At 46.9% G+C, this 27249-nt stretch overlaps 1 protein-coding gene across 4 annotated transcripts in view; it reads right to left on the bottom strand.

The window, feature by feature from the left end:
- Positions 1-27249, bottom strand: part of CLSTN1 (calsyntenin 1) — a 98905-nt gene that overhangs the window by 22989 nt on the left and 48667 nt on the right. For 2 of the 4 annotated variants that reach the window (XM_007980638.3, XM_007980636.3), the window contains exons 2-6: positions 23149-23271; positions 6698-6727; positions 5323-5518; positions 1690-1898; positions 27-176 (exon numbers count right to left, since the gene is read on the bottom strand). In XM_007980638.3, the coding sequence (XP_007978829.1) occupies positions 27-176; positions 1690-1898; positions 5323-5518; positions 6698-6727; positions 23149-23271 (708 nt within the window). The remainder of the gene's footprint in view (positions 1-26; positions 177-1689; positions 1899-5322; positions 5519-6697; positions 6728-23148; positions 23272-27249) is intronic. The other 2 variants (XM_007980637.3, XM_073007855.1) reach the window with 1 other exon arrangement.

Raw genomic sequence — 27249 nt, 5'->3', positions numbered from 1 at the left:
AGTGCCGGGGAGAGAATGAGGCTCACCTTGCCACCCAGGGGCACAGGTGGGCTTAACGCTAATCTTCACCAAAACATCTTCTGTGGCTCTTTTCTTCCCACAGTCATAGGCAGTGACGGTCAGCTTATACTGATGTTCTTTCCCGTAGTTTAACTTCTCCGTGTTTTTTATATAACCTTACGGGGGCAAAAACAACAGTGAGAAGCAAAACCCACGCTGGTTTTACTTTTGTTGTCCTAGGTGGAAAGATAAAATGCATACACTTTAGGCCCTGTAAGTACTCAGCCAAAAATAAACACATGCTTGTGATGCTTAACCCGCAACCTGTCCTCCCTGAGCCCGAAGACACACTAAATCCACCCTGAAGAGTATCGAGAAGAGACGGAGCCACACAGCTCAGTCTCCACTTACTCTCCCAGTGTTATGTTGGGCTTTCCATTAAGATTTAACTGTTTACATACATTAAGAGAATTAAAAAGACAAAATAATTCAAGTACCTCAAGTATTAAATACAAGATCACTGATCACACATTTACTTTATTAAAAGAAAGAGATTTCCTACCCCCACCCGCTTAGAACAGAAGCCTGCTTTTTGAATGTGAGTACAGATCTCTGGAAAGTGTTTGCAATGTCCGTAATTCCATCAAAGATTCTGGACTGTGCATTAATTAACAATGCAAACGTCGTATTATTTTTTATTTTTGGAGCAGGGTCTCACTCTGTTGCCCAGGCTGGAGTGCAGTGGCCCAGTCTCGGCTCACTGAAACCTCTGCCTCCTGGGTTCAAGTGATTCTTCCACCTCAGCCTCCCAAGTAGCTGGGACTACAGGTGTGTGCCTGCAGTCCCAGCTACCAGCGAGGCTGTGGAAGGAGGATCCCTTGAGCCCAGGAGGTCAAGGTTACAGTGAGCAATGACTGCACCACTACATTCCAGCCTGGGAGACAGAGCAAGACCTTCTTTCAAAAAGAAAAAGAAAAAAGATATGGCAGGACATTCTAACTTAACGGAGAACATGGCCAGGCGTGGTGGCTCACGCATGTAATCCCAGCACTTTGGAAGGCCAAGGTGGGTGGATCACCTAAGGTCAGGACTTCAAGACCAGCCTGGCCAACATGGTGAAACTCCATCTCTACTAAAAATACAAAAAAAAAAAAAAAAGTTAGCTGGGTGTGGTGGCAGGCACCTGTAATCCCAGCTACTCGAGAGGCTGAGACAAGAGAATCACTTGAACCCAGGAGGCAGAGGTTGTAGTGAGCTGAGATTGTGCCACTGTACTCCGGCCTGGAGAACGTAGTGAGACTATGTCTCAAAAAAACCCACAAAAACAAAAACAAAAAACTTAATGAAGAACAGAAAATGAGAAACTAAATGTAAAGGTCAGTCTCTGGATTGAAAGTTAAGATTAAAAAAATAAACCCATGTCAGGTGGGAGGATTTTTATTTGATTTTGGTGAGAAAGCAAAAAAAAACAGGAGAACACAGGGCTTTCAGGTTCCAGAGAAGAAGTTGTCAGGGGACAAAGTAGGAACTTAAATGTTTTTACAATTAAAAGCGAAAGCATACCAGGTTAGGTCTCCAGTTTGTGAGTTTCGTGGAGTTCTGACAAAGCACAGAAGCTGGGATGTAAAGTCAGCGGGGTTGGCAGGGACTGTCTACCCAACTAAGGAAAGCGAGCTCCTCCGTTCTTACCATCTTTGTCAACAGTAAAGGGCACGTCTGGAGTGATGATTTCGTAGCTGCAAATCTGGCTGAACTGAGGGGAGCAGTCGGCATCCATGGCCTCCACCCTCAAAATGCTGTCGTACTGCTTCCCCTCGACGACCGTGGCTTTGTAGGACTTCTCCTTGAACACGGGCGCGTACTCATTCACGTCGTTCACCTGAATGTGGACAGTTGCTCTGGATGGAGGGAGGGAGAAAAATATGGTTGTTTTGCTTGTTTTCGGTGTCAGTGTGTGTGTGTTTACCCAAAAGATACCAATTCTGCCTCACTTTAAAATTTCCTGTTTCTGATACCATGTTTCATGAATTTCATATGATGAAGTCAAAAATTAAACCAAGCTATTCACTGCTTTTCATTCAGTGTGGAGATAACAGAAAGTTAAAAGAGGGATTTGGGTCGGTTCTTCCATATCCTAAGAATAAAGCAAAAAAGCAATCACCTAAAATAAAAGAGTCTTGGGTGTTTTTTTTGACAACATGGGACAGGACAGGCAGAAAGGAGATAAACAATACCAGACGTCTGTTTGCTCTCCAATTTTAAAGTTGAAACATATTTTGTCGCAAAATCCAGAAAAAAATAGAGCCAAGGGAAGAAGGGGTATGAAACAGAGAAAGCATAAAATGGTTTGATTCTGAGAGTTCAAACGAATTCTGTCCTACTTCTAGGGAATAGGCTAGAGACCATGGCATCACCTGGTCCTGATTCAACAAATGGAAGAGCTCAGGAGGGGCGGGCCGTTGCCACCTGCCAATACCCCAGGCTCAGTTATCAAGAAAATTAGGGTGCCATCAGACCTGGCTACAAATAAAGAAAACTGTAGGTTTCAAGGGCTAATGGTCAGGGTATGCTTCTGAATCAGACAAGGACTTTGGTCAAAATATGACCTTTGCAAGGGAAACAATAACATTACGCTGTGGAAAAAGAGGAGTGACTCACTGGGGCACTGCGCCCTCTGCTCACCACGAGCCTCCTCATCCCAATGCCGGCGGTCTGACCCTCACAATGGGTTATGTGACCCATCTCACCCACATACCCTTCTTTAGTAGATGTGCTAAGGAGACACTGAGACTCAAGGCCAGGCATGGTGGCTCACACCTATCCCAGCACTTTGGGAGGCCGAGGCGGGAGGGTCACCAGAGGTCAGAGTTCAAGACCAGCATGGCCACCATGGTGAAACCCCGTCTCTACCAAAAATACAAAAATTAGCCGGGTGTGGTGGCGTGTGCCTGTAATCCCAGCTACTTGGGAGGCTGAGGCACGAAAATCGCTTGAACCCTGGAGATGGAGGTTGCAGTGAGCTGAGTGAGATTGTGCCACTGCACTCCGGCCTGGGTGACAGAGCGAGACTCTGCCTAAAAAAAAAAAAAAAAAAAAAAAAAAAAAAAAAAAAAAAGTAAAGAAAACAAAAGAAACAGAAACAGACTCAACAAAATTAAATTTGCACAATGCCAAAGGGCTAGCAAGTGGTGGAGAAAAGGCTAGAGCTTACAATCTAATTGTAGACGCTTGACTTGAGAACACCAGCGGTCCCCAACCTTTTTGGCACCAAGGACTAGTTTCATGGAAGGCAATTTCTCCGCAGATGGGGGTGGGAGGATGGTTTGGGGATGAAACTGCCCCACCTCAGATCATCAGGCAGTCGATTCTCATAAAAAGCATGCAACCTAGATCCCTCACATGCACAGTTCACAATCGGGTTCGCGCTCCTAGGAGAACCTGATGCCGCTGCTGATCTGACGGGAGGTGACGCTCGGGCACTAATGCGCACTCACTCCCATGCTGCTGACCTCCTGCTGTGTGGGCCAGTTCCTAACCAGCCACGGACCAGTACTGGCCCACGTCCGGGGGGTATGGCGACCCCTGTTCTATGTTGTCTTGTCCAAGGCCCTGTTACACCTGCAGTTCCTAACTGGCAGGAGGTGCAGCAACACACTCAGGACTGTGGCAGCAAGTCAGCCTACTTCCACCAGCAGTGACTAATTTTTTTTTTTTTTTTTTTTTGAGACGGAGTTTCACTCTTTTTGCCCAGGCTGGAGTGCAATGGTGTGATCTCGGCTCACTGCAACCTCCACCTCCCAGGTTCAAGTGATTCTCCTGCCTCAGTCTCCAGAGAAGCATGGACTACAGTCACGTGCCACCACGCCCAGTTAATTTTGTATTTTTAGTAGAGACAGGGTTTCTCCATGTTGGCCAGGCTGGTCATGAACTCCTGACCTCAGGTGAAAATCACCTCAGGTGATCTGCCTGCCTCGGCCTCCCAAAGTGCTGGGATCACAGGCATGAGCCATCGTGCCTGGCCAATTTTTTTTGTTGTTGTTTTTTAGGGACAGGGTCTCACTGTGACACTCAGGCTGGAGTGCAGTGGCACAATCATGGCTCACTGCATCCTCAACCTCCTGGGCTCAAGCAATCCTCCTGCCTTAGCCTCCCAAGTAGCTGAGACCACAGGCATGCGACACCATACCTGGCTAACTGCTTATGTTTTGTAGAGATGGCATCTTCTACATTGTCTAGGCTGGTCTCAAACTCCTGGTCTCAAGTGATCCTCCCACCTCAGCCTCCCAAAGTGCTGGGATTATGGGTGTGAGCCACTGCGCCTGGCTAACAATGATTAAATTTATGCCCTTAGGAATTACAGCAAAAGGTAAATATGACAACAAAATAAACTTCCTAAGGGAGACGCAGATTTTTTGAATTTTTAACGTAGCGCCTTTATTTCTTTAATAGAGTATTTGGTGTGATAAAATTGTTTACTCATTCATTAAAAACCTAGGACAGGTACGGTGGCTCATGCCTGTTATCCCAGCACTTTGGGAGGCCGAGGCAGGCAGATGATGAGGTCAGGAGTTTGAGACCAGCCTGGCCAACATGATGAAACCCTTCTCTACTAAAAATACAAAAATTAGCCAGGCGTGGTGGCAGGCACCTGTAATCCCAGACTGAGGCAGGAAAATCGCTTGAAACCAGAAGGCGGAGGTTGCAATGAGATAAGATCTTGCCACTAAACTCCAGCTGGGTGAAACGGCGAAACTCCATCTGAAAAACGAAAAACAAAAGGCCAGGCACGGCTCACATCTATAATCCCAGCACTTTAGGAGGCCCAGGAGGGCGGATCACCTGAGGTCAGGAGTTCAAAACCAGCCTGACCAACATGGAGAAACCCCCGTCTCTCCTAAAAATACAAAATTAGCCGGGTATGGTGGCACATGCCTGTAATCCCAGCTATGCGGGAGGCTGAGGCAGGAGAATCGCTTGAACCTGGGAGGTGGAGGTTGCGGCGAGCCAAGATCATGCCATTGCACTCCAGCCTAGGAAACAGGAGCGAAACTCCATCTCAAAAAACAAACAAACAAACAAAACCCCCAAAAACCTAATATGCCTAATGTGAGCGAGGCTCTTGCTAGGAGCTGTATACAAGGGTAGACAGACATGATTCCTGCCCTCCAAGAGTTTACAATCTAGTTGTGGATACTTGAGAACTATCTTCTACCTACTTCAAAAACACAGTCTTGGGGAGCGGGCAATAGTCACTACTATTTTCGTTCTGCACACACACTTCTACTCGGTGGGTTACTTTCACTCTTTGTCCAGCTTGCTTACTTATGAGACTTCTTCACGTTGGTGCCATCAGGTCCCTTCCCACAATCATAGGCCTGGATGGTGAACGAGTAGTCTTTCTGCAGCTCACAGTCCAGTTTCTCTTTGGAGCGAATGACTCCCTCCCCAGTGGATTTATCCACTACCACTGCATCAAAGGGGACATTCTGCCCGTGAATTTTAAATCCACAAATCTCACCTAGGGAGTCAAAGCAGAACAGGTTAGAATTCCTACCACGTAGATCCTCTGCACCTTGCCCTCCTCCCCCCACTCTCCACCCCCAAAGAAAATAAATGACAACAATTCGGCAGCCAGGGGTTTGGAGGGTCCGTGGACAAAGCAGGGGCACTGTGCTTTAAACATGGGAAGTTCTGGGGCTTTAGTAAGATGAAGCAGATTCTGGCTTTCCAAGCAACTTGTTTACTTTGCATCCATTCATGCAGGAATACAAAAGAGAGAGAGAAGAAAATATAGACAGGCATTCCACAGGAGCACTTAGATAGCTCGAGGGTAAAAGGAGTCTCATTAGCACACAGCCAGGCCTGAGAACACCAGCGCTGCCCCAGCTCCTGGGAGGGCTGGCAGCCGGTTTGATTTGGACCAGAGAGAAGCTAAAACGCAGTTATGTGTTGAGAGAGGAGGAAGCGTGAGATATAGGATCAGCACCATAATTACAGAAATTCTGTCAAAAAAAAAAAAAAAAAATCAAAGGAAACAAGTCTTCCTGTGCAATGAGCCTGGCTAAAATTAGGGAATCAAAACAAACTACTCAATGAGAAAGGTAGAAATACCAACTCGTCAGGCATCCATTTCAACAGCTATTTTATCATCCACGATTCAGACACAGTTTCTATTATGGGAGGGACTGGCTAGACTTGCCTTTGTTTCGGACTTTATCCTATCAAACCTGAAAAAGACACCAGCCTGGGAACTTCTCTACATCTAAATTGGCTCACAAGCTTAATTAGGAGTTAAAAAGCTATGTTTCCATTCTTGTCCATGGGAGAACAGTATAAATGTTTTGACGTCTATGTAAAACTCCACAAAACGTATTTCACATGAAAATAAGACTGCACTCCTTCCACAATTCCAACTAATAGAAAATTGTTACGAAGCAAATCTCTGAAGTTCGATTAAACAAAAATGTGCAGTATTATCCATACAGTTCAAATGGATGTCTGATTTCCAGATATTTCTAACCAAGGGTCTGGTTACATACAATTTCCATCAATATACTTTAAAATAGAAACAAAGTAGGAGAATAAATAAGGATAAAAGAGCATGACAGTTTCTTCTGTTTAAGGGCTGATTCCCAATTTTATAAACAAAGTTAGTGGGTTAATATTCATAAGAGGGGAAGAAAGAACCCTTTATCACCTTCTTTGGTGACTGTCACCTCAAAACTCTCTAAAGGGAGAAAAGATAAACCCATGTCAGTAATACAGGAAAGAATGAAGACGGAATAATAAGGAAAAAAGTCAAAGGTGTACAAATTACACAGAAAAGCTTGACACATTATTCAACAATAAGCTCATTGACTGGCTTCTAGGATTGCTACAGCGAAACCTAATCTTCAGGAACAAAATGTCACTTTGAATCCAACTTACCATGAACTACTGCATAATTCTGAAGTTATTAATTTAGGGATGAAATACTCCTAAATGAAGTGTCCTAACACCCTCAGGTATCATTAGGATTTTTCTTTTAATGAACACTCTAGTGACAAACCATGAATAAGTACATCTATTTGTTATTTTGCAGTTTTCAGATGTTCATTTCCAACCTAAATTCTCTCAGCTAGATTCGGTAACATTCAACTCATCAGTAGATTTAATGAAACAAAAATTTGAGCAAAAGGTTTTTTGTTTTTTGTTTTTTTGAGATGGAGTCTTGCTCTGTCACCCAGGCTGGAATGCAATGGCACAATCTCAGATCACTGCAAGCTCCACCTCCCGGGTTTACGCCATTCTCCTGCCTCAGCCTCCTGAGTAGCTGGGACTACAGGCGCCTGCCACCATGCCCAGCTAATTTTTTTTTGTATTTTTAGTAGAGACGGGGTTTCACCATGTTAGCCAGGATGGTCTTGATCTCCTGACCTCATGATCCTCCCGCCTCAGCCTCACAAAGTGCTGGGATCACAGGCATGAGCCACCGCGCCCGGCCGGAGCAAAAGGTTTTAACCCTTTGTACTTGAACTGAAAAAAATAACAATGTTTTTCTAATCCAAAGTACCCAACCAAGGCAACAAATATAAACCCCTCTGCTAATGGAACATCTGCTTAAATGTGAATGGAAACCAGATTCGAAACTAACGGTAGAGATACTACAATGGTCATTGTTTTTATTACATGAAAGCTCTGTTCTACCAAGTCAATATACATGCTGCTTATAAACCCTTTACTATGGAGGAGTGGAAACGTGAACAGGTCAGGAATTCTGCTGCCCCTCAACACAGTGGCCCCTCACAGGTGGCACCTTCTCTCCCCAAAAGGTAATGTGGCCTGAATTCCCTTGCTTTGGTAATAGTTCTACCATTTATTTCCCCTGCAGTGTTGTTTCATTTTGCTTGGTTTTAAGGTTTTAAAAATGGTATCACGTGGCATGTAGTTTTTCTGACTCGCTTTTCTTTTCTTTTTTTTTTTTTTTTTGAGAGAGTCTCGCTCTGTTGCCCAGGCTGGAGTACAGTAGTGGCATCTCAGCTCACTGCAACCTCAGATCCCCGGGTTCAAGTGATTCTCACGCCTCAGCCTCCCAAGCAGCTGGGATTACAGGCGTCTGCCACCAAGCCTGGCTAATTTTTGTATTTTTAGTAGAGATGGGATTTCACCATACTGGCCAGGCTGGTCTTGAACTCCTGACCTCAACTGATCCACCCGCCTTGGCCTCCCAAAGTGCTAGGATTATAGGCGTGAGCCACCACGCCTGGCTGCGACTTGCTTTTTCATGCAACTTAGTGTATCTAAGATTCACTCATTCCTGCTGGTATAGGTAGCTATATAGTTTATTCATTTTCACTACTACATAACAGTGAGAATCCACGTGTCAAAACATGTAAAGTGCTTAAAACATTGCGTGGCGGAAAGAGAGCACTTAACAAATGTTTGCTATTATTACAACCATTTTCCATTGCGTGAAAAAGCCATCAGTTGTTTTTGCTGTTTAAAAACAATGGTGTCATGATTATTTCTGTCCCTGCTTGCTGCCCCACGTGTACAAGAGCCTCTGTACGCCTGTGCTTCACATCAAACGATGTGAAGAATCCAGTTCCTCAGTTACACTGGCTGGTTCTCAAGGGTCCAGTAGCCACATGTGGCTGGTGGCTGCTGCAAGGAGACAGTGGACCCAGAGCACTCCCCTTGGCACAGCAGGTCCCGCTGGACAGAGCTGTTTTGAATTAGGGGTCTGTAAACTGTCATTTCCACAAAGTCCAACCTGTTCCTGATTTTGAACAGCTCACATGCTAAAAACAATTTTTACCTTTTAACACAGAACTTTATAACATGAGAAAATTACATGAATTTCAAATACAGTTTCTTTTTTTTTTGTTTTGTTTTGTTTTGAGATGGAGTCTTGCTCTGTCGCCTAGGCTGGAGTGCAGTGGCACGATCTCGGCTCACTGCAAGCTCCACCTCCCGTGTTCATGCCATTCTCTCACCTCAGCATCCCGAGTAGCTGGGATTACAGGTGCCCGCCACCACGCCCGGCTAATTTTTTTGTTTTTGTATTTTCAGTAGAGACAGGGTTTCACCATGTTAGCCAGGATGGTCTTGATCTCCTGACCTCGTGATCCGCCCACCTCTGCCTCCCAAAGTGCTGAGATTACAGGCGTGAGCCACCAGCCCGGCCTCAAGTACAGTTTCTATAAATATATTTTACTGGAACATAGACATGCTCATTTGTTTAATGTATGGTCTCTGCTTTCACACTGCAAGGGCAGAGGTTGTTGCAGAGTTACATCATTGCGAAAGAGATCCGAGGGGCCCCGAAGCTTAAAATAGTCCTATCTAGTTCTTCACAGAAAAGATCTGCTCATCTCTGCTCTACAGAGACACCCATGAGTAACCTGCCCGGTACCAGACGTGTCCAAATGTTTTCCAGGATGTGCTAATTCACAGTATTACATGTTTTGATGCATATTAATATTGCATAATACATTTTCAAGTGATTTAGGTTGCCCAGCTTTAATTCAGAGAAAACTTCCGTTTTTGACTTGGAGTTGACTGTTCTGCAGAGAAAATGGTGAGGCGGTTCCACATCATCTGAACTGACATTAATGACGGTGACTGTGGTGTGCCTTCCTGACACTGGTCTCTCCATAGGTAAGTGCAGATTTCCTGCTTGTTGGCTGCTTTAGAGACAGGGTTTCCTCTGTTGCCCAGGCTGGAATGCAATGGTACAAACCTAGCTCTCAGAATACTCAATATTCTGAGTATTAACATTAGCTACTTTAATGAGTTCCACCAACGGGATATGGTGCCTCAAATCCACCAGTACTTATTAAATTGCTAGTCAGGCTGGGTCCTTTACCTACAAGGACTTAAAAAAACAACTCACCAGGTTGGTAGTTCGAGGCGGCAGGTGCAGTGTGGGCTTTGCAAAGCTCAGGCAGACCTGGGTCTTCTGCACCAGCCTTGCAACTGAGCCCATCACTGCAGGGCCTGCTGAGCCATCTGCAGAGTCAGCCCTATGCCCACCTTAAGTGGCCATCTGTGCATTCAACTTAAAACTCTACTTTTAATAAGGATCGGACTGGAGCAAGGCAGGGGCGACTGAACAAGTTACAGCTACCAGAGTACCTCTGATGAGATACAATGACAGCAGAACTAGGCGCTGTCCCAAGGAGACATTTAAGGGATTTTTAGGGGAATAGATAGGACCTCCACCTCCTGAATTCAAGTGATTCTCCCACCTCAGCCTCCCGAGTAGCTGGGACCACCAGTGCATGCCACTCATTCCCAGCTTTATTTTTATTTTATTTATTTATTTATTTATTTATTTATTTATTTATTTATTTTTGAGACAGAGTCTTGCTCTATGCCCCAGGCTGGAGTGCAGTGGCGCAATCTCGGCTCACTGCAAGCTCCGCCCCGCCCCGGGTTCACGACATTCTCCTGCCTCAGCCTCCCGAGTAGCTGGGACTACAGGCGCCCGCCACCTCGCCCGGCTAATTTTCTTGTATTTTTAGTAGAGGTGGGGTTTCACCGTGTTAGCCAGGATGGTCTCAATCTCCTGGCCTCGTGATCCGCCCGCCTCGGCCTCTCAAAGTGCTGGAATTACAGACCTCATGAGCCACCGCGCCCGGCCTTATTTTTATTATTATTATTTATTTTTTTTTGGTAGAGGCGGGGTTTCACCATGTTGCCCAGGCTAGTCTTGAACTCCTGAGCTCAAGCGACTCACCTGTCTCAGCCTCCCTCAGTGTTGGGATTACAGGCATGAGCCACCACGCCTGCCCCAGTTCACAGTAGTTAAATGCATGCTACGGCATCATCACATATGAAGGTGTAGCTCCACCCCTCGCTATCCTACACTCAGCCTCTCTCAACCTCAAACCACCTCATCCGTTGCAGGGAAGGACGTCTCAGAATCGCCTCTCACATCCCAGTTCCTTTCTGCCCTGCTCCCTCCCACTCAATTCAGCTGGCTCTGCTGGGCAAATCTACCTAAAACCCCACTTGTACCAAACTGAAAACACCCAACCAGGTTTCCCAGAAAACCTCTCTAGCTAGGATCGCCTAGAAATGGGCCAAATCCTTCGCAGGCTCTTTCCCCAAACCTTCATTCCCCTGAGATCATCTAAAATGGTCAAAAGGAACTTAAGATTGAGGCTGGGCACGGTGGCTCACACCTGTAATCCCAACACTTTGGGAGGCCGAGGCGGGTGGATCACAAGGTCAGGTGATCGAGACCATCCTGGCTAATGTGGTGAAACCCCATCTCTACTAAAAAAAAAAAAAAAAAAAAAAAAAAAAAAAAAAAAGGCCGGGCGCGGTGGCTCATGCTTGTAATCCCAGCACTTTGGGAGGCCGAGACGGGCGGATCACGAGGTCAAGAGATCGAGACCATCCTGGCTAACACGGTGAAATCCCGTCTCTATCAAAAATACATTAAAAAAAAAAATTAGCCAGGCGTGGTGGTGGGCGCCTGTAGTCCCAGCTACACGGGAGGCTGAGGCAGGAGAATGGTGTGAATCCGGGAAGTGGAGCTTGCAGTGAGTGGAGATCGCGCCACTGCACTCCAGCCTGGGTGACAAAGCAAGACTCTGTCTCAAAAAAAAAAAAAAAATTAGCCGGGTGTGGTGGTGGGCACCTGTAGTCCCAGCTACTTGGGAAGCTGAGGCAGGAGAATGTCGTGAACCCAGGAGGCGGAGCTTGTAGTGAGCCAAGATCACACCACCGCACTCCAGCCTGGGCGACTGAGCAAGACTTCGTCTCAAAAAAAAAAAAAAATAGAAATTTGTGGGGCAGGCCTGGTAGCTCACACCTGTAATCCCAGCACTTTGGGAGGCTGAGGCAGGTGGATCACCTGAGGTCAGGAGTTCGAGACCAGCCTGACCAACAAGGTGAAATCCTGTCTCTACCAAAAATACAAAAATTAGCCGGGCGTGGTGGCATGTGCCTGTGGTCCCGCCTACCTGGGAGCCTAAGGTGGGAGAATCACCTGGGCCTGGGATGTCAAGGCTGTAGTGAGCCATGATCATGCCACTGCACTCCAGCCTCTGTACTCTGGCCAACAGAGCGAGACCATGTCTAAAAATTAAAAAATTTTAAAAAACTGTTTTAAAGGAGTTTTTTTTAAAGCGAAACATAAAAATATGAAAAATGCATGCACCCAACAAAGTCTAGATTTGACTTCTGGATATCCAAAGTCATGTGCAGGGTTCTCAGCTAACAGCACTTTGCCCTTACGTTCCTCATCTGTGCCTTTGAGAAACCCCAGCTTCAGGCTGGCCCTGTTGTTCTTTCAAAGTCTTCTTCCTAATCTGAGGATGGCCTCTCCTACACGTCTCCCAGCTCTCAGGGGACCCTGCCCTTATATTGCAAGTGTTTCCTTCACTCCTTACGTATAACAGCTAAGGTTCTCTGATTGTAAGCAACAGAAATCCTTTCTAGGTAACTTAGCAAAAGGAAACTGATTGGAAAACGATCGAGAACTCATGGAACTGACTGTAGACCAGAGAAAGGGACTTGGAAAATGGTGGAAGCCAAGGCAGCTGGAGACCAGGAAATAGGAATCACAACAGTCCCACTGCAAAACAACCTGGACAGACAGACCCGAACCATAACTATTCTTAGCATCACTGGCGCTCCACTCACCACTCAAACTTCGGAGAGGGGCATCTGTTCAGCCTAGTTCACACTGTCCACATACTTGGCTGGGGGAGGTGGGGTAACAGGTTGTGGACCCACTGATCTGTGCCCAATGGGAAAGGGATCGGGGGCTGTAAAGAAGAGAAAATGGGCTGGGCGTGGTGGCCCACACCTGTAATTCCAGCACTTTGGGAGGCTGAGGTGGGTGGATCATCTGAGGTCAGGAGTTCGAGACCAGCCTGGCCAATATAGTAAGACCCCATCCCTACTAAAAATACAAAAACTAGCTGGACATGGTGGCAGGTGCCTGTAATTCCAGCTACTCAGGAGGCTAAGGCACGAGAATCGCTTGAACCTGGGAGGCACAGGTTGCAGTGAGCCGAAATCATGCCACTGTACTCCAACCTGGGCGACAGTGAGATTTCATCTCAAAAAAAAAAAGAAAAGAAAAAGAAAATGGACACTTGCTGAGTAGCAACTATCCACTTCTCTCTGCTCCACTTGGCCTTGGTGCCCACATTCAATGGCTGGGTGTCCGGCCTGTCCCTGATGTTTGGTGACCTCTGGCTTCCTTGCTTACCAGTCCAGGCTAATTTCTGGAACAAGCTCATACGTGTCTCTAATCAGTAGAGTTTTTCAGGGTACCCTTTTTTTTTTCCCGAGACACAGTCTCGCTCTGTCACCTAGGCTGCAGTGCAGTGGCACAACCTTGGCTCACTGCAACCTCCACCTCCTGCATTCAAGTGATTCTTGTGCCTCAGCCTCCCAAGTAGCTGGGACTACAGGCGTGCACCACCATGCTGGGCTAATTTTTGTATTTTTAGTAGAGACAGGGTTTTGCCACGTTGGCCAGGCTGGTCTCAAACTCCTGACCTCAAGTGATCCCCTCGCCTTGGCCTCCCAAAGTGCTGGGAATACAGGTGCGAACCACTGCGCCCAGCCTAGGGTACCTTAAATACACATAACAATAACCACATACAGACTCCAAGAGTTATGCTCTCGCAAGTTCCTCACGGACTACCATAGTGGCTCTCAAATTCTAGTGTGTCAAAAATGGTCTGGGAAGCTTGTTAAAAATGTGGTTTCCAAGCTCCATCCATAGAAATTCTGACTTGGTGGTTCTAGGGACAGAGCCCAGTGATCTGTATTTTGAGCAAGCACTGCCAGCTGACTCCAACGTAGACAGTCTATAGACTTGGGAAGGTGGCCCGTCGGGGGTTTGCAAACCTAGCTGGCTGGTATGGATTTCTCAGGCGCCACACCTGGAGGTACAGACTAGGCGACCGAGCATGGAGCTCAGGAACCTGCCCTCTACACCAGGGCCCCAGGTGATTCGGGCATAGCACTGGAAAACCCCATGCATCCATTCAGCCTAGCAATGGAAATCATGTGGACTCAAGTTGACTTCCAACACTGCGCTCCTCCACACCCCACGCCACACAAGCTGACCTGGTCACCTACCCTGGGAGGCCTCTCCAGTTCCCACCTCTGCTCCCACCCTTCCCCTCCCTTCACTGCCTGTGCAAACTCCACCCACCCTTTACAGGGCTCGAGCCCTGCCTAACGAACCACTTCTGGGCTGTCTCAGTCCATTCAGTGTTGCTGCAAAGGAAGACTTCAGGCTGGGTAAGTTATAAAGAAAAAAGGTTTCTTTGGCTCATACTTCTGATGGCTGGGAAGCTCAAGGTTGGACATCTGCATCTGGCGAGGGCCTCAGGCTACTTCTACTCACAGTGGAAGGCTGTGTAGAAATCACATGGTGAGGGAGAAAGAGAGAAAGAGAGAGAGAGAGAGAAGGATGGGGGAGGAGGAGGAGGAGCAACCACAGGCTCTTTTTAGCAACCAGCTCTTGCGGGAACTAAAAGAATGAGAATTCACCCACTATCCCCCACCCCAACACCTCATCCCACAGCCAGGAACAACATTAATCTATTCATGAAGGATTCACCCGCTGGGACCCCAACACCTCCCATGAGGCCCATCTCTAACACTGGGATAAAGTTTCAAGTAGGGGCACTATGGCTCACTCCTGTAATCCCAACACTTTGGGAGGCCGAGGCAGGTGGATCACTTGAGGTCAGGGGTTCAAGGCCAGCCTAGGTAACATGCTGAAACCCTGTCTCTACTAAAAATACAAAAATTAGCCAGGTGTGCTAGTGCAGGCCTGTAATCCCAGCTACTCGGAAGGCTGAGGCGGGAGAATCGCTTGATTTTCTGAGGCAGAGGTTGCAGTGAGCTGAGATCCCACCGTTGCACTCCAGCCTAGGTGATGAAGTGAAGTTCCATCTTTAAAAAAAAAAAAAAAAAAAGGCCAGGTGCGGTGGCTCACACCTGTAATCTCAGCACTTTGGGAGGCCGAGGCGGGCGGATCACGAGACGGTCAGGAGATCAAGACCTTCCTGGCTAACACGGTGAAACCCCATCTCTACTAAAAATACAAAAACTAGCTGGGCGTGGTGGCAGGCGACTGTAGTGCCAGCTACTTGGGAGGCTGAGGCAGGAGAACGGCATGAACCCGGGAGGCGGAGCTTGCAGTGAGCCAACATTGTGCCACTGCACTCCAGCCTGGGTGACAGAGCAAGACACTGTCTCAAAAAAAAAAAAAAAAAAAAAAAAATTGGCCTGGTGTGGTGGCTCAAGCCTGTAATCCTAGCACTTCAGGAGGCCGAGGCAGGGGGATCTTGAGGTCAAGAGTTTGAGACCAGCCTGGCCAACATGGTGAAACCCTGTCTCTACTAAAAATACAAAAATTAGCTGAAATCGCTTGAACCCGGGAGGCGGGGACTCCATCTCAAAAAAAGAAAAAAAAAAAGGAGGCCGCGTGCCGTTGCTCCACCTATATTCCCAGCACTCTGGGAGAATGAGGCAGGTGGATCACCTGAGGTCAGTTGTTTGCGACCAGCCTGGCCAACATGGCGAAACCCTTTCTCTACTAAAAATACAATAATTAGCCGGGCATGGTGGCGGGCGCCTGTAATCCCAGCTCCCAGCTACTCGGGAGGTTGAGGCAGGAGAATCACTTGAACCTGGGAGGCGGAGGTTGCAGTGAGCCGAGATCGCGCCACTGCACTCTAGCCTGGGTGACAGAGTGCAACTGTCTCAAAACAAAACAAAACCAAAAAAAGGCAATTTCATGCAGGTCAAACAACTCACTGCTGCAAACACAAGGTCAGCTCAGTTACACGTGCTAAAAAAGCAAAACTGGGCAGTGAAACGCAGCAGTGAACCCCACTGGCCACGCTCAGGGCACGTGAATCGCATTCATAATGAAGAACACAGACAAGAGTTTCACAGGGCTCCTGGGTGGGCTCTGACTATCAATGAAAACAAAGTTCCCATTCTTGCCCTGAAACTTCTTTTGGATTCTATTTGTATCATTATGGTTCAACCAATCTTGTAAAACATCCATACTTAATCTGGGAAGGCAGGGAAGAGATTGCTAGAACACCACCACCTCCTCGAAGGAGGAGCTCTGAAGAGGAAGCAGGGAGAGGAGGCACGGCTTCTGACAAGAACAGAACACGTTATCTTCAAGGCCCCAATCCTGTGGCCCACACACGAGGCTCAAGCTTGTAACTCTCCATGAAATATATAAAATTAAAAAAAAATAGGCCGGGCACAGTGGCTCACACCTGTAATCCCAGCACTTTAGGGAGGCCAAGGTGGAGGATCACTTGAGGCCTGGAGTTCAAGACCAGCCTGGCCAACATGGTGAAACCCCGTCTCTACTACAAATACAAAAAAATTAGCTGGCCTGTGGTGGTGCACGCCTGTAATCCCAGCTACTCGGGAGGCTGAGGCATGAGAATTGCTTGAACCTGGAAGGCAGAGGTTGCAGTGAGCCGAGATCACGCCACTGCACTCCAGCCTGGGCAACAGCCAGACCCTGTCTCGAAAATAAATAAATAAATAATAAAATGCAAAAATTGTTTTCTGACCTGTGACTACTCAGGCTTTCAGCAGATTAAGGAGAAGGAGGAGAACTAGAAACCGAATCATTTAAATTTCCTAAAACACTTGATAAATACCAAGACTCTGTACCTGAATTTCACCCCAAGGAAACAATCCAGGCGAGACTGGATCTTCATCGTGAATGTCTGATTAGTGATGACTTACAAGGAGCTTCAGCGACTAAGCTCCCAGCATTGCACATGCATTCATTTCAGAGCTCTGACAAGTGAACTCCTATGGCTACCCACACACACACACACGCCTTGTAGTGGGATCACACGATGAACCAGAATGTTCACACAGTGAGCTGGGCCCCGAGGTGGCTCTGTCATTTACGAGCTGTGTGATCCTGGGCAGACTCATCTCCTCCCTCTACAAGTATCTATGGAGTGACTGTGCCCCAGGCACTGACGGAGGTTTTGGGGATACAGTGGGGAACAAAGTAGCTTCTCCTGCTGTCACGCAGCTGGCAGACATGCTGAGCCTGGTTCCTCACCTGGAGAACAGGGGCAGTGGGCATGTCTACTGCATAAGACTGAGGAAAAGAGGCCAGGCACAGTGGCTCACGCCTGTAATCCCAGCACTTTGGGAAGCCGAAGTGGGCGGATTGCTTGAGCTCAGGAGTTCACGACTAGCCTGAGGAGCATGGTGAAACCCTGTCTCTACTAAAAAATACAAAAAGTTAGCCAGGCATGGTGGCGTGCACTTGTAGTCCCAGCTACTCTGGAGGCTGAGACAGGAGAATTTCTTGAACCCAGGAGGCAGAGGTTGCAGTGAGCCGAGATCGCGCCACTGCACTCCAGCCTGGGCAACAGAGCAAGACTCCATCTCAAAAACAAACTGCTGAAAAGAATCCAAGAAAGTAACCCACACCGGGCCCTCAGAGCAACCTCTGCCACCCTGCAGGCACTCAGTAAACATTAGATGCCACCACCACCACCGCCACCCTCCTCCTCAACATGGTGCAAAATTAAACTCTACGTCATCACCCAAATCAATCTAAGATGAAAATAAGGCTCCAGGTCTAGCCTCTCTCTTATCCAAAAAATACTTACGAAACTCTGTAAGAAAATGCAACACTATAACGACTTTTGTAGAAAGATGAGAAAATATTTCTCACAAAATGTTAAGTGAAAAAATATTTTTAAAAGATTCTATTATTAGTAATAACAGCAGCAGCAAACACTGTAGGTAGTAATTACTGTACCAGGCACGGTTTAAAGCTCTTCACATGTATGAATGAAGAAGCTAACATTCCCCCAACCAATGAGGTCTGTGACGTAATGAAGTCTGTGACACTGTATCCTTTTAGAAATGATGAAACACAGGCAAAGAAAGGGTAATTTTTGTCTAAGGCCACACAGCCAATAAGTAGAAGAGCTACGATTCACTCACTGGTCCGTCAGCTCTAGGGTCTCTGCTCCTGACCTCCCTGCTCAGTCTCATAGGGTCCTGTTCTGTGTTGGGTGGCACCATGGGGGCAGGATTCTGTGTTGGGTGGCACCAAAGCAACAGAAGAGGGAGGGAGGGAGGAAGAAACAAAGGGAGAAAGTAAAGGAGGGAGGGAAAGAGGGAGGGAGGGAGGAAGAAACAAAGGGAGAAAGTAAAGGAGGGAGGGAAAGAGGGAGGGAGGGAAGGAGGAAGACAGGCAGGGAGGGAGGGAGGGAGGAAAAGGGGGAAGGAGGGAAGAAGGGAGTGAGGGAAGGGGGAACAGAAGGAGAGAGGGATGAAGGGAAGGAAGGAGGGAAGGAGGGAAGGAGGAAGAGAGGAAGGAAAGGACGGAAAGAGGTAGGGTGGGAAAAAGGGAGGGGGAGAGGCAGGGAGAGAGGAAGGAAAGGATAGATGGAGGGAGGGAGGGAGGGAAGGAGGGAAGGAGAGAGAGAGGAAGGAAAGGATGGATGGAGGGAGGGAGGGAGGGAGGGAAGGAGGGAAGGACAGAGAGGAAGGAAAGGACAGAGGGAAGGAGGGAGGGAAGGAGGGAAGGAGAGAGAGAGGAAGGAAAGGATGGATGGAGGGAGGGAGGGAGGGAAGGAGGGAAGGAGAGAGAGAGGAAGGAAAGGACAGATGGAGGGAAGGAGGGAAGGCGGGAAGGAGGGAGGGAGGGAAGGAGGGAAGGAGGAAGGGAAGGAGGGAAGGAGGGAAGGAGGGATATGACAGCAGGTCAGGTGCTCCCTTCCCTCCATGCAGCTGCCCACTCCTCCAGCAGAGGGACAGCACCCCACACTTCTGTCAAAGGGATCAGCTGCACTCCTGTGTGTATACTAAAGGACCGAAAACCTATGTCCAAAGACCTGTACAGGAATGTTCACAGCAGCATGACCCATAATAGCCAAAAAGTAGAAGCAAAGCAAATGTCCATCGGTGGATGAACAGAGAAACAAAATGTAGTCTATTCATAGAATGGAATAATATCCAGCAATAAAAAAGTAACGAGAGGCTGCTAGGCACCTAACACAGGTAAACTGTGAAATCATCATGCTGGAAGTGAGACGCCCATCACAAAAAGCCACAGTGCATTTACATGATTATCCAGAATAGAGAAATCTGTAGCGGCTGCCAGGGCTGGGGACTGGAGGAGACTAAGGGGTGACTGCTACTTGGTGCAAGGGTTCCTTTTTGGGGTGACAAAAATGTTCTGGAGTTAAGACAGTCGTTGGCAGGTGCATGGTTTTTGGCCAACATTCTAAAACTCAATGAGCTGTACACTTTAAAAGGGTGATTTTTGTGGCATATGAATTACCTCCAAAAAAGAAAAAAGAAGAAAAAATATTATATAAGAGTAACTGTGCTTCCTCCATGAAAATATCCAAAAGGAAAATACTGACTTATCTATCCACTATGGCAAATACAACCAAGTTACCACTATAGCTTGGACTTAAATTGCTTTTCTATACAGTTAAAATATATACATATTACAACATACAATTTTTGTACATCTGCAAAAAACCTGAGAATCTCTAAAAAAATAAACCTGTATAAGTATTATTTCATCTAGAATATCTTAATCCCAGCACTTTGGGAGGCCGAGGCGGGCGGATCACAAGGTCAGGAGATCGAGACCACGGTGAAACCCCATCTCTACTAAAAATACAAAAAATTAGCCGGGCGTGGTGGCGGCGCCTGTAGTCCCAGTTACTCAGGAGGCTGAGGCAGGAGAATGGCGTGAACCTGGGAGGTGGAGTTTGCAGTGAGCCGAGATCGCGCCACTGCACTCCAGCCAGGGGGACACAGCAAGACTCTGTCTCAAAAAAAAAAATATATATATATATATATACACAATAAAATTAAATATAAAAATACAATAAGAAAAAGAGGTATTTCATTGATACGACTTTTTCCTTCAAAGTTAACACTCCATGTATATTTCATTTCCTACTTCCTTGTGAACTTCGTGCAGTTACATATGCAGCTACCTCATCATAGCAGACAGCCTTCCTGGCTGGGCTGGAGCCCTGCCCCTGCACCACCGACCAGCTACACGCCCAGAGCAACAGCTTAACTATTCTGTGCCTCCGGTTCCTGCCTTTAATGCAGAAAAGTGTATTTATTATCTTACGGTTATTGAGGATTAAACACAAATTTATATTTGTACAGTACATAGAGTAGTGCCTGGGATATTTCTATGCATGCTTTATAAGTGCATGCATTATTGGCTGGGCATGGTGGCTCACACCTGTAATCCCAGCACTTTGGGAGGCCAAGGCGGGTGGATCACCTGAGGTCAGGAGTTCAAGACCAGCCTGGCCAACATGGTGAAACCCTGTCTCTACTAAAAATACAAAAATTAGCTGGGCATGGTGGCGGGCACCTGTAATCCCGGATAATGGGAGGCTGAGGCAGGAGAACTGCTTGAATCTAGGAGGCGGAGGTTGCAGTGAGCCAAGATTGCACCATTGCACTACAGCCTAGGTAACAAAGCAAGACGCCATCTCAAAAATAAAATAAATAAAATAAAATATAAAATAAAATAAAATAAAATAAAATAAAATAAAATAGTGTATCAATTATTAACAACATAGTAGGATCACGCTCAACGAACAACAGGACCGCTGATACTTCACAAGGCAAAGGAGGCCTGAGGGGGCAAATACTGAAGCCTGAACTGCAGTCACTTCTTGAAATGCATAAAACGTCAGAAATGTATATAAAACTGCTCAAAAACATAAGCTAAGTAATTCTGTTAAAATGATCTATCCACCAGCACTTTTCAAGGCCAAGGCAGGTGGATCACCTGAGGCCAGGAGTTCGACACCAGCCTGAACAACATGTTGAAACCTCGTCTCTACTAAAAATACAAAAATTAGGATGGGCATGGTGGCTCACGCCTGTAATCCCGGCACTTTGGGAGGCCGACGCAGGCGGATCACAAGGTCAGGAGTTCGAGACCAGCCTGGCCAACATGGTGAAACCCTGTCTCTACTAAAAATAGAAAAATTAGCTGGGCAAGATGGCGGGTGCCTGTAATCCCAGCTACTCAGGAGGCTGAGGCAGGAGAATTGCTTGAACCTGGGAGGCGGAGGGTGCAGTGAGCCAAGATGGCGCCACTGCACTCCAGCCTGGGCAATAGAGCAAGACTCTGTTTCAGAAGAAGAAAAAAAAAAAAATCTGGGGAAAAAACCAAAAATAATAACCCCAGCAACCGGACAAATGCTGTGTGTGTATTCGCAGCATGGGGTACTGCCTCTACTGTCCTTTTCATCAGATTTCTCTCTGAAAATCAATAAACACACAAAACAACTTGGGAGGCTCTATCTCTAGAGCACAAGCTGGTTCACAGGTGAGGGTGCTGAAAATGTGGTGCGGCTCTTAAACAGAATGAAGTACAAATTTATTTTTCAACCAGCTCTTCAGAAACAAACTCATGTTTATTTCCCTCAACTTACTACAGTAAAATTAACATACATTTCATACAAATTCATCCAATTTTTCTTATTTGTCCCTAGGCAAACAGAATAGTCTTTTTTTTTTTTTTTGAAATGGAGTCTTGCTCTGTCACCCAGGCTGGAGTGCAGTGGCACAATCTCGGCTCACTGCAACCTCCACCTCCCAGGTTCACGCCATTCTCCTGCCTCAGCCTCCTGAGTAGCTGGGACTACAGGCGCCTGCCACCATACCTGGCTAATATTTATATATATATATTTTTAGTAGAGACAGGTTTTCACTGTGTTAGCCAGGATGGTCTCAATCTCCTGACCTGGTGATCCGCCCACCTCGGCCTCCCAGAGTGCTGGGATTACAGGTGTAAGCCACTGTGCCCGGCCAGAACACTCTTTAATATGAGAAGTTTTTGTTTGTTTTGTTTTCTGAGATGGGGTCTTGCTCTGTTGCCCAGGCTGGAGCGCAGTGGCACAATCACAGCTCACTGCAGCCTCCACCTGCTAGACTCAAGCAATCCTCCTGCCTCAGCCTCCCACAGTGCTGAGATTATGGGCGTGAGTCACTGTGCCCAGCCATGCAGGAGAAGATTTGATCTGGAAAAATATGCGAAAACAACTTTTTTTTTTTTTTTTTTTTGACACGGAGTCTCGCTCTGTCACCCAGGCTGAAGTGCAGTGGCAGGATCTCAGCTCACTGCAACCTCTGCCTCCCGGGTTTATGCCATTCTCCTGCCTCAGCCTCCTGAGTAGCTGGGACTACAGGCGTCCGCCACCTCGCCCGACCAGTTTTTTGTATTTTTAGTAGAGACGAGGTTTCACTGGGTTAGCCAGGATGGTCTCGATCTCCTGACCTCGTGATCCACCCGTCTCGGCCTCCCAAAGTGCTGGGATAACAGGCTTGAGCCACCGCGCCCGGCCGAAAACAACTCTTAAAAATTAACTTTACAACATCAATTCCAACTCTGAGGCAGAAAAAAGGTGACACAGTCCATCCTCTTATCAGTTAAGAACCCAATGTGAAGCCAGAACAGCTCTGACTTGGAAAACGCTATTAAATGTTATTACAGTATGAAAATCTCCAAAGCAATGCTGCAGGTTTGTCTCTATAAAGACGGAGGCTACAATCTTATGAAGTAATTCAAGTTAAAAATTCACTGAAGGTAAAATCTATGCCAAAAGCGTTCCTCTATAAAGACTGCTCAACTTCTTCAAATAAGTCTTCTCGGGTCATGGAAATCTAGGTAATGCAAGGAACCCCTGGCGCTGTGATTCTCTGGCTCCACACCACTCGAGGACCAGCAGCACCAGCAGCACCTACGAGCAGGTAAGAAAGGCAGAATCTCAGGTCCTCCCAGACCCGCTGTCTCTACATTCCTCAGGTACTCCGTGCGCACACTAGAGCCAGGGATGCACCGGTCTAGGTGTTATCTGGCTACATTAAGACAAAGAAAAAAATGATGCAATGAAATTAAACAGTTTGCTTTTCAACTATAAGAACAGGTCTTTTTGTCAGCTACCCTAACTATTAAAAGGGAAAAAAAAAAAAAAAAACCATGGTACAAAGGAGCTACCAATAACCCTCAGCTATGGAGACATTTTCAGAAACGCTGAGCATTATCCAAATGGGATGTGCGGAACGCTTCCTGACCAGGCCAGATTCCTCAAGAGTCAGTGAAAAGCCCGTTCCTACCTGCAAACCGCAGAGGCGCATCTTTGTCCAGCGCGATCAGTGGGGGGTCGAGCAGCACCGCGTTGTCGTTCTCTGTGACTATGCCATGGTAGGTGGGCTCCAGCCAGGGCTTGTGCTTGTTAACTGCGTTTAAAACAAAAGAAGAAAATAGACGAGGTGAGAAATAGTATTTTCAACTCCACTACTTCTGAAGACATACACTTGCTATAAAACAATAAAACTCTCATTAGGCTTGAAGGCAGTGCTCACAGTTCTGTCACAAAATTTAGTATCAAGACCCAAATGAGATGAAATTCTAAATTCCAGAATAAGTAATGTAGAAATTATCTGAATCCATGAAACAACTAGAAATAAGAAATAAATTGCTCTAGAAATCAAGAAAAAAAAAGACTGATGGCTACAGAAAGACTATCTCTGTTTTCAGTCTATCACTGAAAAGTTACAGAGAATGGTATTTTCATTTCTTTATGATTTTTTCAGACAGTCTTGGTCTGTCACCCAGGCTGGAGCACAGTGGTGTAATCATGGCTCACTGCAGCCTCAACCTCCTAGGCTCAGGTGATCCTCCCCCTTCAGCCTCCCAGGTAGCTGGGACTATGTGTGCACCACCACACTTGGCTACTTTTTTTTTAAACTCTTTGTACAGACAGGGTTTCACCATGTTGCCCAGGCTAGTCTTAAACTCCTGGGCTCAAGTGATCTGCCTGCCTTGGCCTCTCAAAGTGTTGGGATTACAGGCATGAGCCATGGCACCTGGCCCCAGTATTATTATTTTTTTCTTTTTTTTTTTTTTTGAGACGGAGTCTCGCTCTGTCGCCCAGGCTGGAGTGCAGTGGCTGGATCTCAGCTCACTGCAAGCTCCGCCTCCTGGGTTTTCGCCATTCTCCTGCCTCAGCCTCCTGAGTAGCTGGGACTACAGGCCCCCGCAACCTCGCCCGGCTAGTTTTTTGTATTTTTTTAGTAGAGACGGGGTTTCACCGTGTTAGCCAGGAGGGTGTCCATCTCTTGACCTCATGATCCGCCCATCTCGGCCTCCCAAAGTGCTGGGATTACAGGCTTGAGTCACCGCGCCTGGCCTATTTTTTTCTTTTTTCTCTGTTGCCCAGGCTGGAACATAGTGGTACGATCTCAGCTCACTCGCTCATTCAGCCACTGCGCCCAGCTGCCCAATATTAATTTTAAATTCGTATTACTAACAATAATGTAAAGCAAAGATGCAAAATGCAATAAAGTATTAAAATAAAACTAAATGCAGAATTTCAGAAAAACCCACCACTTGACTGAAAACAAGAGTATTTAAGAATAATCCATCTGGGCGTGGTGGCTCACACCTATAATCCCAGCACTTTGGGAGGCTGACGAGGGTGGATCACCTGAGGTCAGGAGTTCGTGACCAGCCTGGCCAACATGTTGAAACCCTGTCTTTACTAAAAATACAAAAATTAGCCAGGCGTGGTGGCGCACACCTGTAATCCCAGCTACTTGGGAGGCTGAGGCAAAATCACCTGAACCTGAGGTGGAGGTTGCAAGTGAGCCAAGATAGTGCCACTGCACTCCAGACTGGGCGACAGAGCGAGACTCCGCCTCAAAAAAAAAAAAAAAGAATAATCCACTTTAAAGTTAGGCTTGGGGTCCAATTCCAGTCTCCCTCTATTATGAGCTGCGTGACCTTAAGCACATTAACTTATTACCGGAAAAGTGTCCCAATCCAGCCCCCAAGATGGTGTTACTGGACTTCACACAGTAAGAATTCGGGGCAAGTCCATAAAGTGAAGGCAACTGTATTAAGAAAGTAAAGGAAGAAAGAATGGCCACTCCATAGGCAGAGCAGCCCTGAGGGCTGCTGGTCGGCTATTTTTATGGTTATTTCTTGATTATATGCTAAACAAAGGGTGGATTATTCATGAGTTTTCCTGGAAAGATGTGGGAAATTCCCAAAACTGAGGGCCCCTCCCCCTTTTAGACCACACAGAGTAACTTCCTGATGTTGCCATGGCATTTGTAAACCGTCATGGTGCTGGTGGGTCTCTTAGCATGCTAATGTATATAGCATATATACATTAGCATATAATGAGCAGTGAGGACGACCAGAAGTCACTTTCATCCCTATCTTGGTTTTGGTGGGTTTCGGCCAGCTTCTTTATGGCAACCTGTTTTATACACAAGGTCTTTGTGACCTGTGTCTTGTGCTGACCTCCTACATCATCCTGTGACTTAGAATGCCTTAACCTCCTAGGAATGCAGCCCAATAGATCTCAGCCTTATTTCACCCAGCGCCTATCCAAGATGGAGTCACTCTGGTTCAAATGCCTCTGACAAACTGATCTCTTAACACACCCCCACCCTCCTCACCGTGATGGCCCAGATCACTGGAGAAGTGCTATCTTGTTCCTTCTTGGCTGATACTCTACCAGAACTGCTACTTTTGCTTTTTTGGCCGCTGCAGACCTCACTCCCCTGAGAAGACTTTGGCCCCAGTCCACTTTGCTTAGCCTGGGACTTGGCTCCTGGGAGTCAATGTCAGACATCCTCCTGGGGGCCATGAATCCCTCCCTGAGCCCGCAGTACCGCCACACGCACACTGAGGGCGCTGTCCCACACCTGAAATCTTTCCATTTTCCTTGTATGTTCACCTTAAGCGGGTTAACAGCTTCCGGCCGGGCCCGGTGGCTCACGCCTGTAATCCCAGCACTTTGGGAGGCTGAGGCAGGCGGATCATGAGGTCAGGAGATGGAGACCATCCTGGTTAACATGGTGAAACCCTGTCTCTACTAAAAATACAAAAATTTAGCTGGGCGTGGTGGCGGGCGCCTGTAGTCCCAGCGACTTGGGACTAAAAAGAAAAAAAAAAAGAGGGTTAACAGCTTCCATTATAACCTCAGAGTATGAATGAACCAGGGGACTCCTCGATTAAGCTGATCTGAAAACATGGAAAGAAATGGTTTGAAAACTTTGTTTCCAAGTAGACGGGGCCTACTTATTGAACCACTCAGGTTCTGTAAGTGTGAGTCGATTCAGAAGGATCTTCGTACAATATTCCAGGATGTGATGCTACCTCTGCTGTACCTGCACTTTTCCCAGAGTGGCACACGGGGAGGGGGCTCATGCTTACGTGTAAGACTCAGAGTAGGTGTGTGAAGGTTTGCATCTGGAAGGAAGACAGACCAGAACAAAGCTGCCTCCTCTTTTTTTTTTTTTTTTTTTTTTGAGATGGAGCCTTGCTCTGTCACCCAGGCTGGAATGTAATGGCGCGATCTCGGCTCACTACAACCTCCGCCTCTCAGGTTCAAGCAATTCTCCTGCCTCAGCCTCCCGAGTAGCTGGGATTACAGGCGCGCACCACCACGCTCAGTTTTTGTATTTTTAGTAGAGACGGGGTTTCACCATGTTGGCCAGGCTGGTCTACCAACTTCTGACCTCATGATCCGCCCGCCTCGGCCTCCCAAAGTGCTGGGATTTCAGGCGTGAGCCACCGCGCCAAGCCGCTGCCTCCTCTCTAATTAATGAAACATTTACCAGACATTTGTACACACCACATCCAAGCCAAGAGCAAATCCTTCTGGCTTCACTTTCTAAATAAATTCAGACCCTGGGGAGTCATTGTTTAATGGGTATAAACTTTCGGTTTTGTGAGATGAAAGGAGTTTGGAGACTGGCTGCACAATGATGGGAATGTACTTGACACCACTGAACTGCACGCTTCAAAATGGTAGAGACGTGAAAAATTTGCTGTAGTTTACATTTTTTTTAAAAATCCACATACATACGAATACACTCAGACAGAGCCACTTCTTATCCTCCTTCCTGCTCACCTGAAAGATCACAAAAGCCAAGTAACCAGCCTCCCTGTCCTTATCCCGGTTCTTACTCAGCAACCAGAGTAAAGCTTCTACAACAATGGGTCTTCAACTTTGGGGTCTCAGATCCCTGTACACCAAAAAGTTACTGAGGGCCCCAAACAGCTTTTGTTTAAATGGATTGGTCAGTCAGTTGATTATCCATCTATCCATCCATCTATCCATCCGTCTATCCATCCGTCTATCCACCCACCCACCCATCCACCCACCCATCCATCCATCCATCCATCCATCCACCCACCCA

The sequence above is a fragment of the Chlorocebus sabaeus genome, chromosome 20, assembly GCF_047675955.1.
Source record: "Chlorocebus sabaeus isolate Y175 chromosome 20, mChlSab1.0.hap1, whole genome shotgun sequence".
In the NCBI taxonomy this organism is placed as follows: Eukaryota; Metazoa; Chordata; class Mammalia; order Primates; family Cercopithecidae; genus Chlorocebus; species Chlorocebus sabaeus.
The sequence above is the reverse complement of the archived record's forward strand: the minus strand, read 5'-3'. Positions and strand labels throughout refer to the sequence as shown.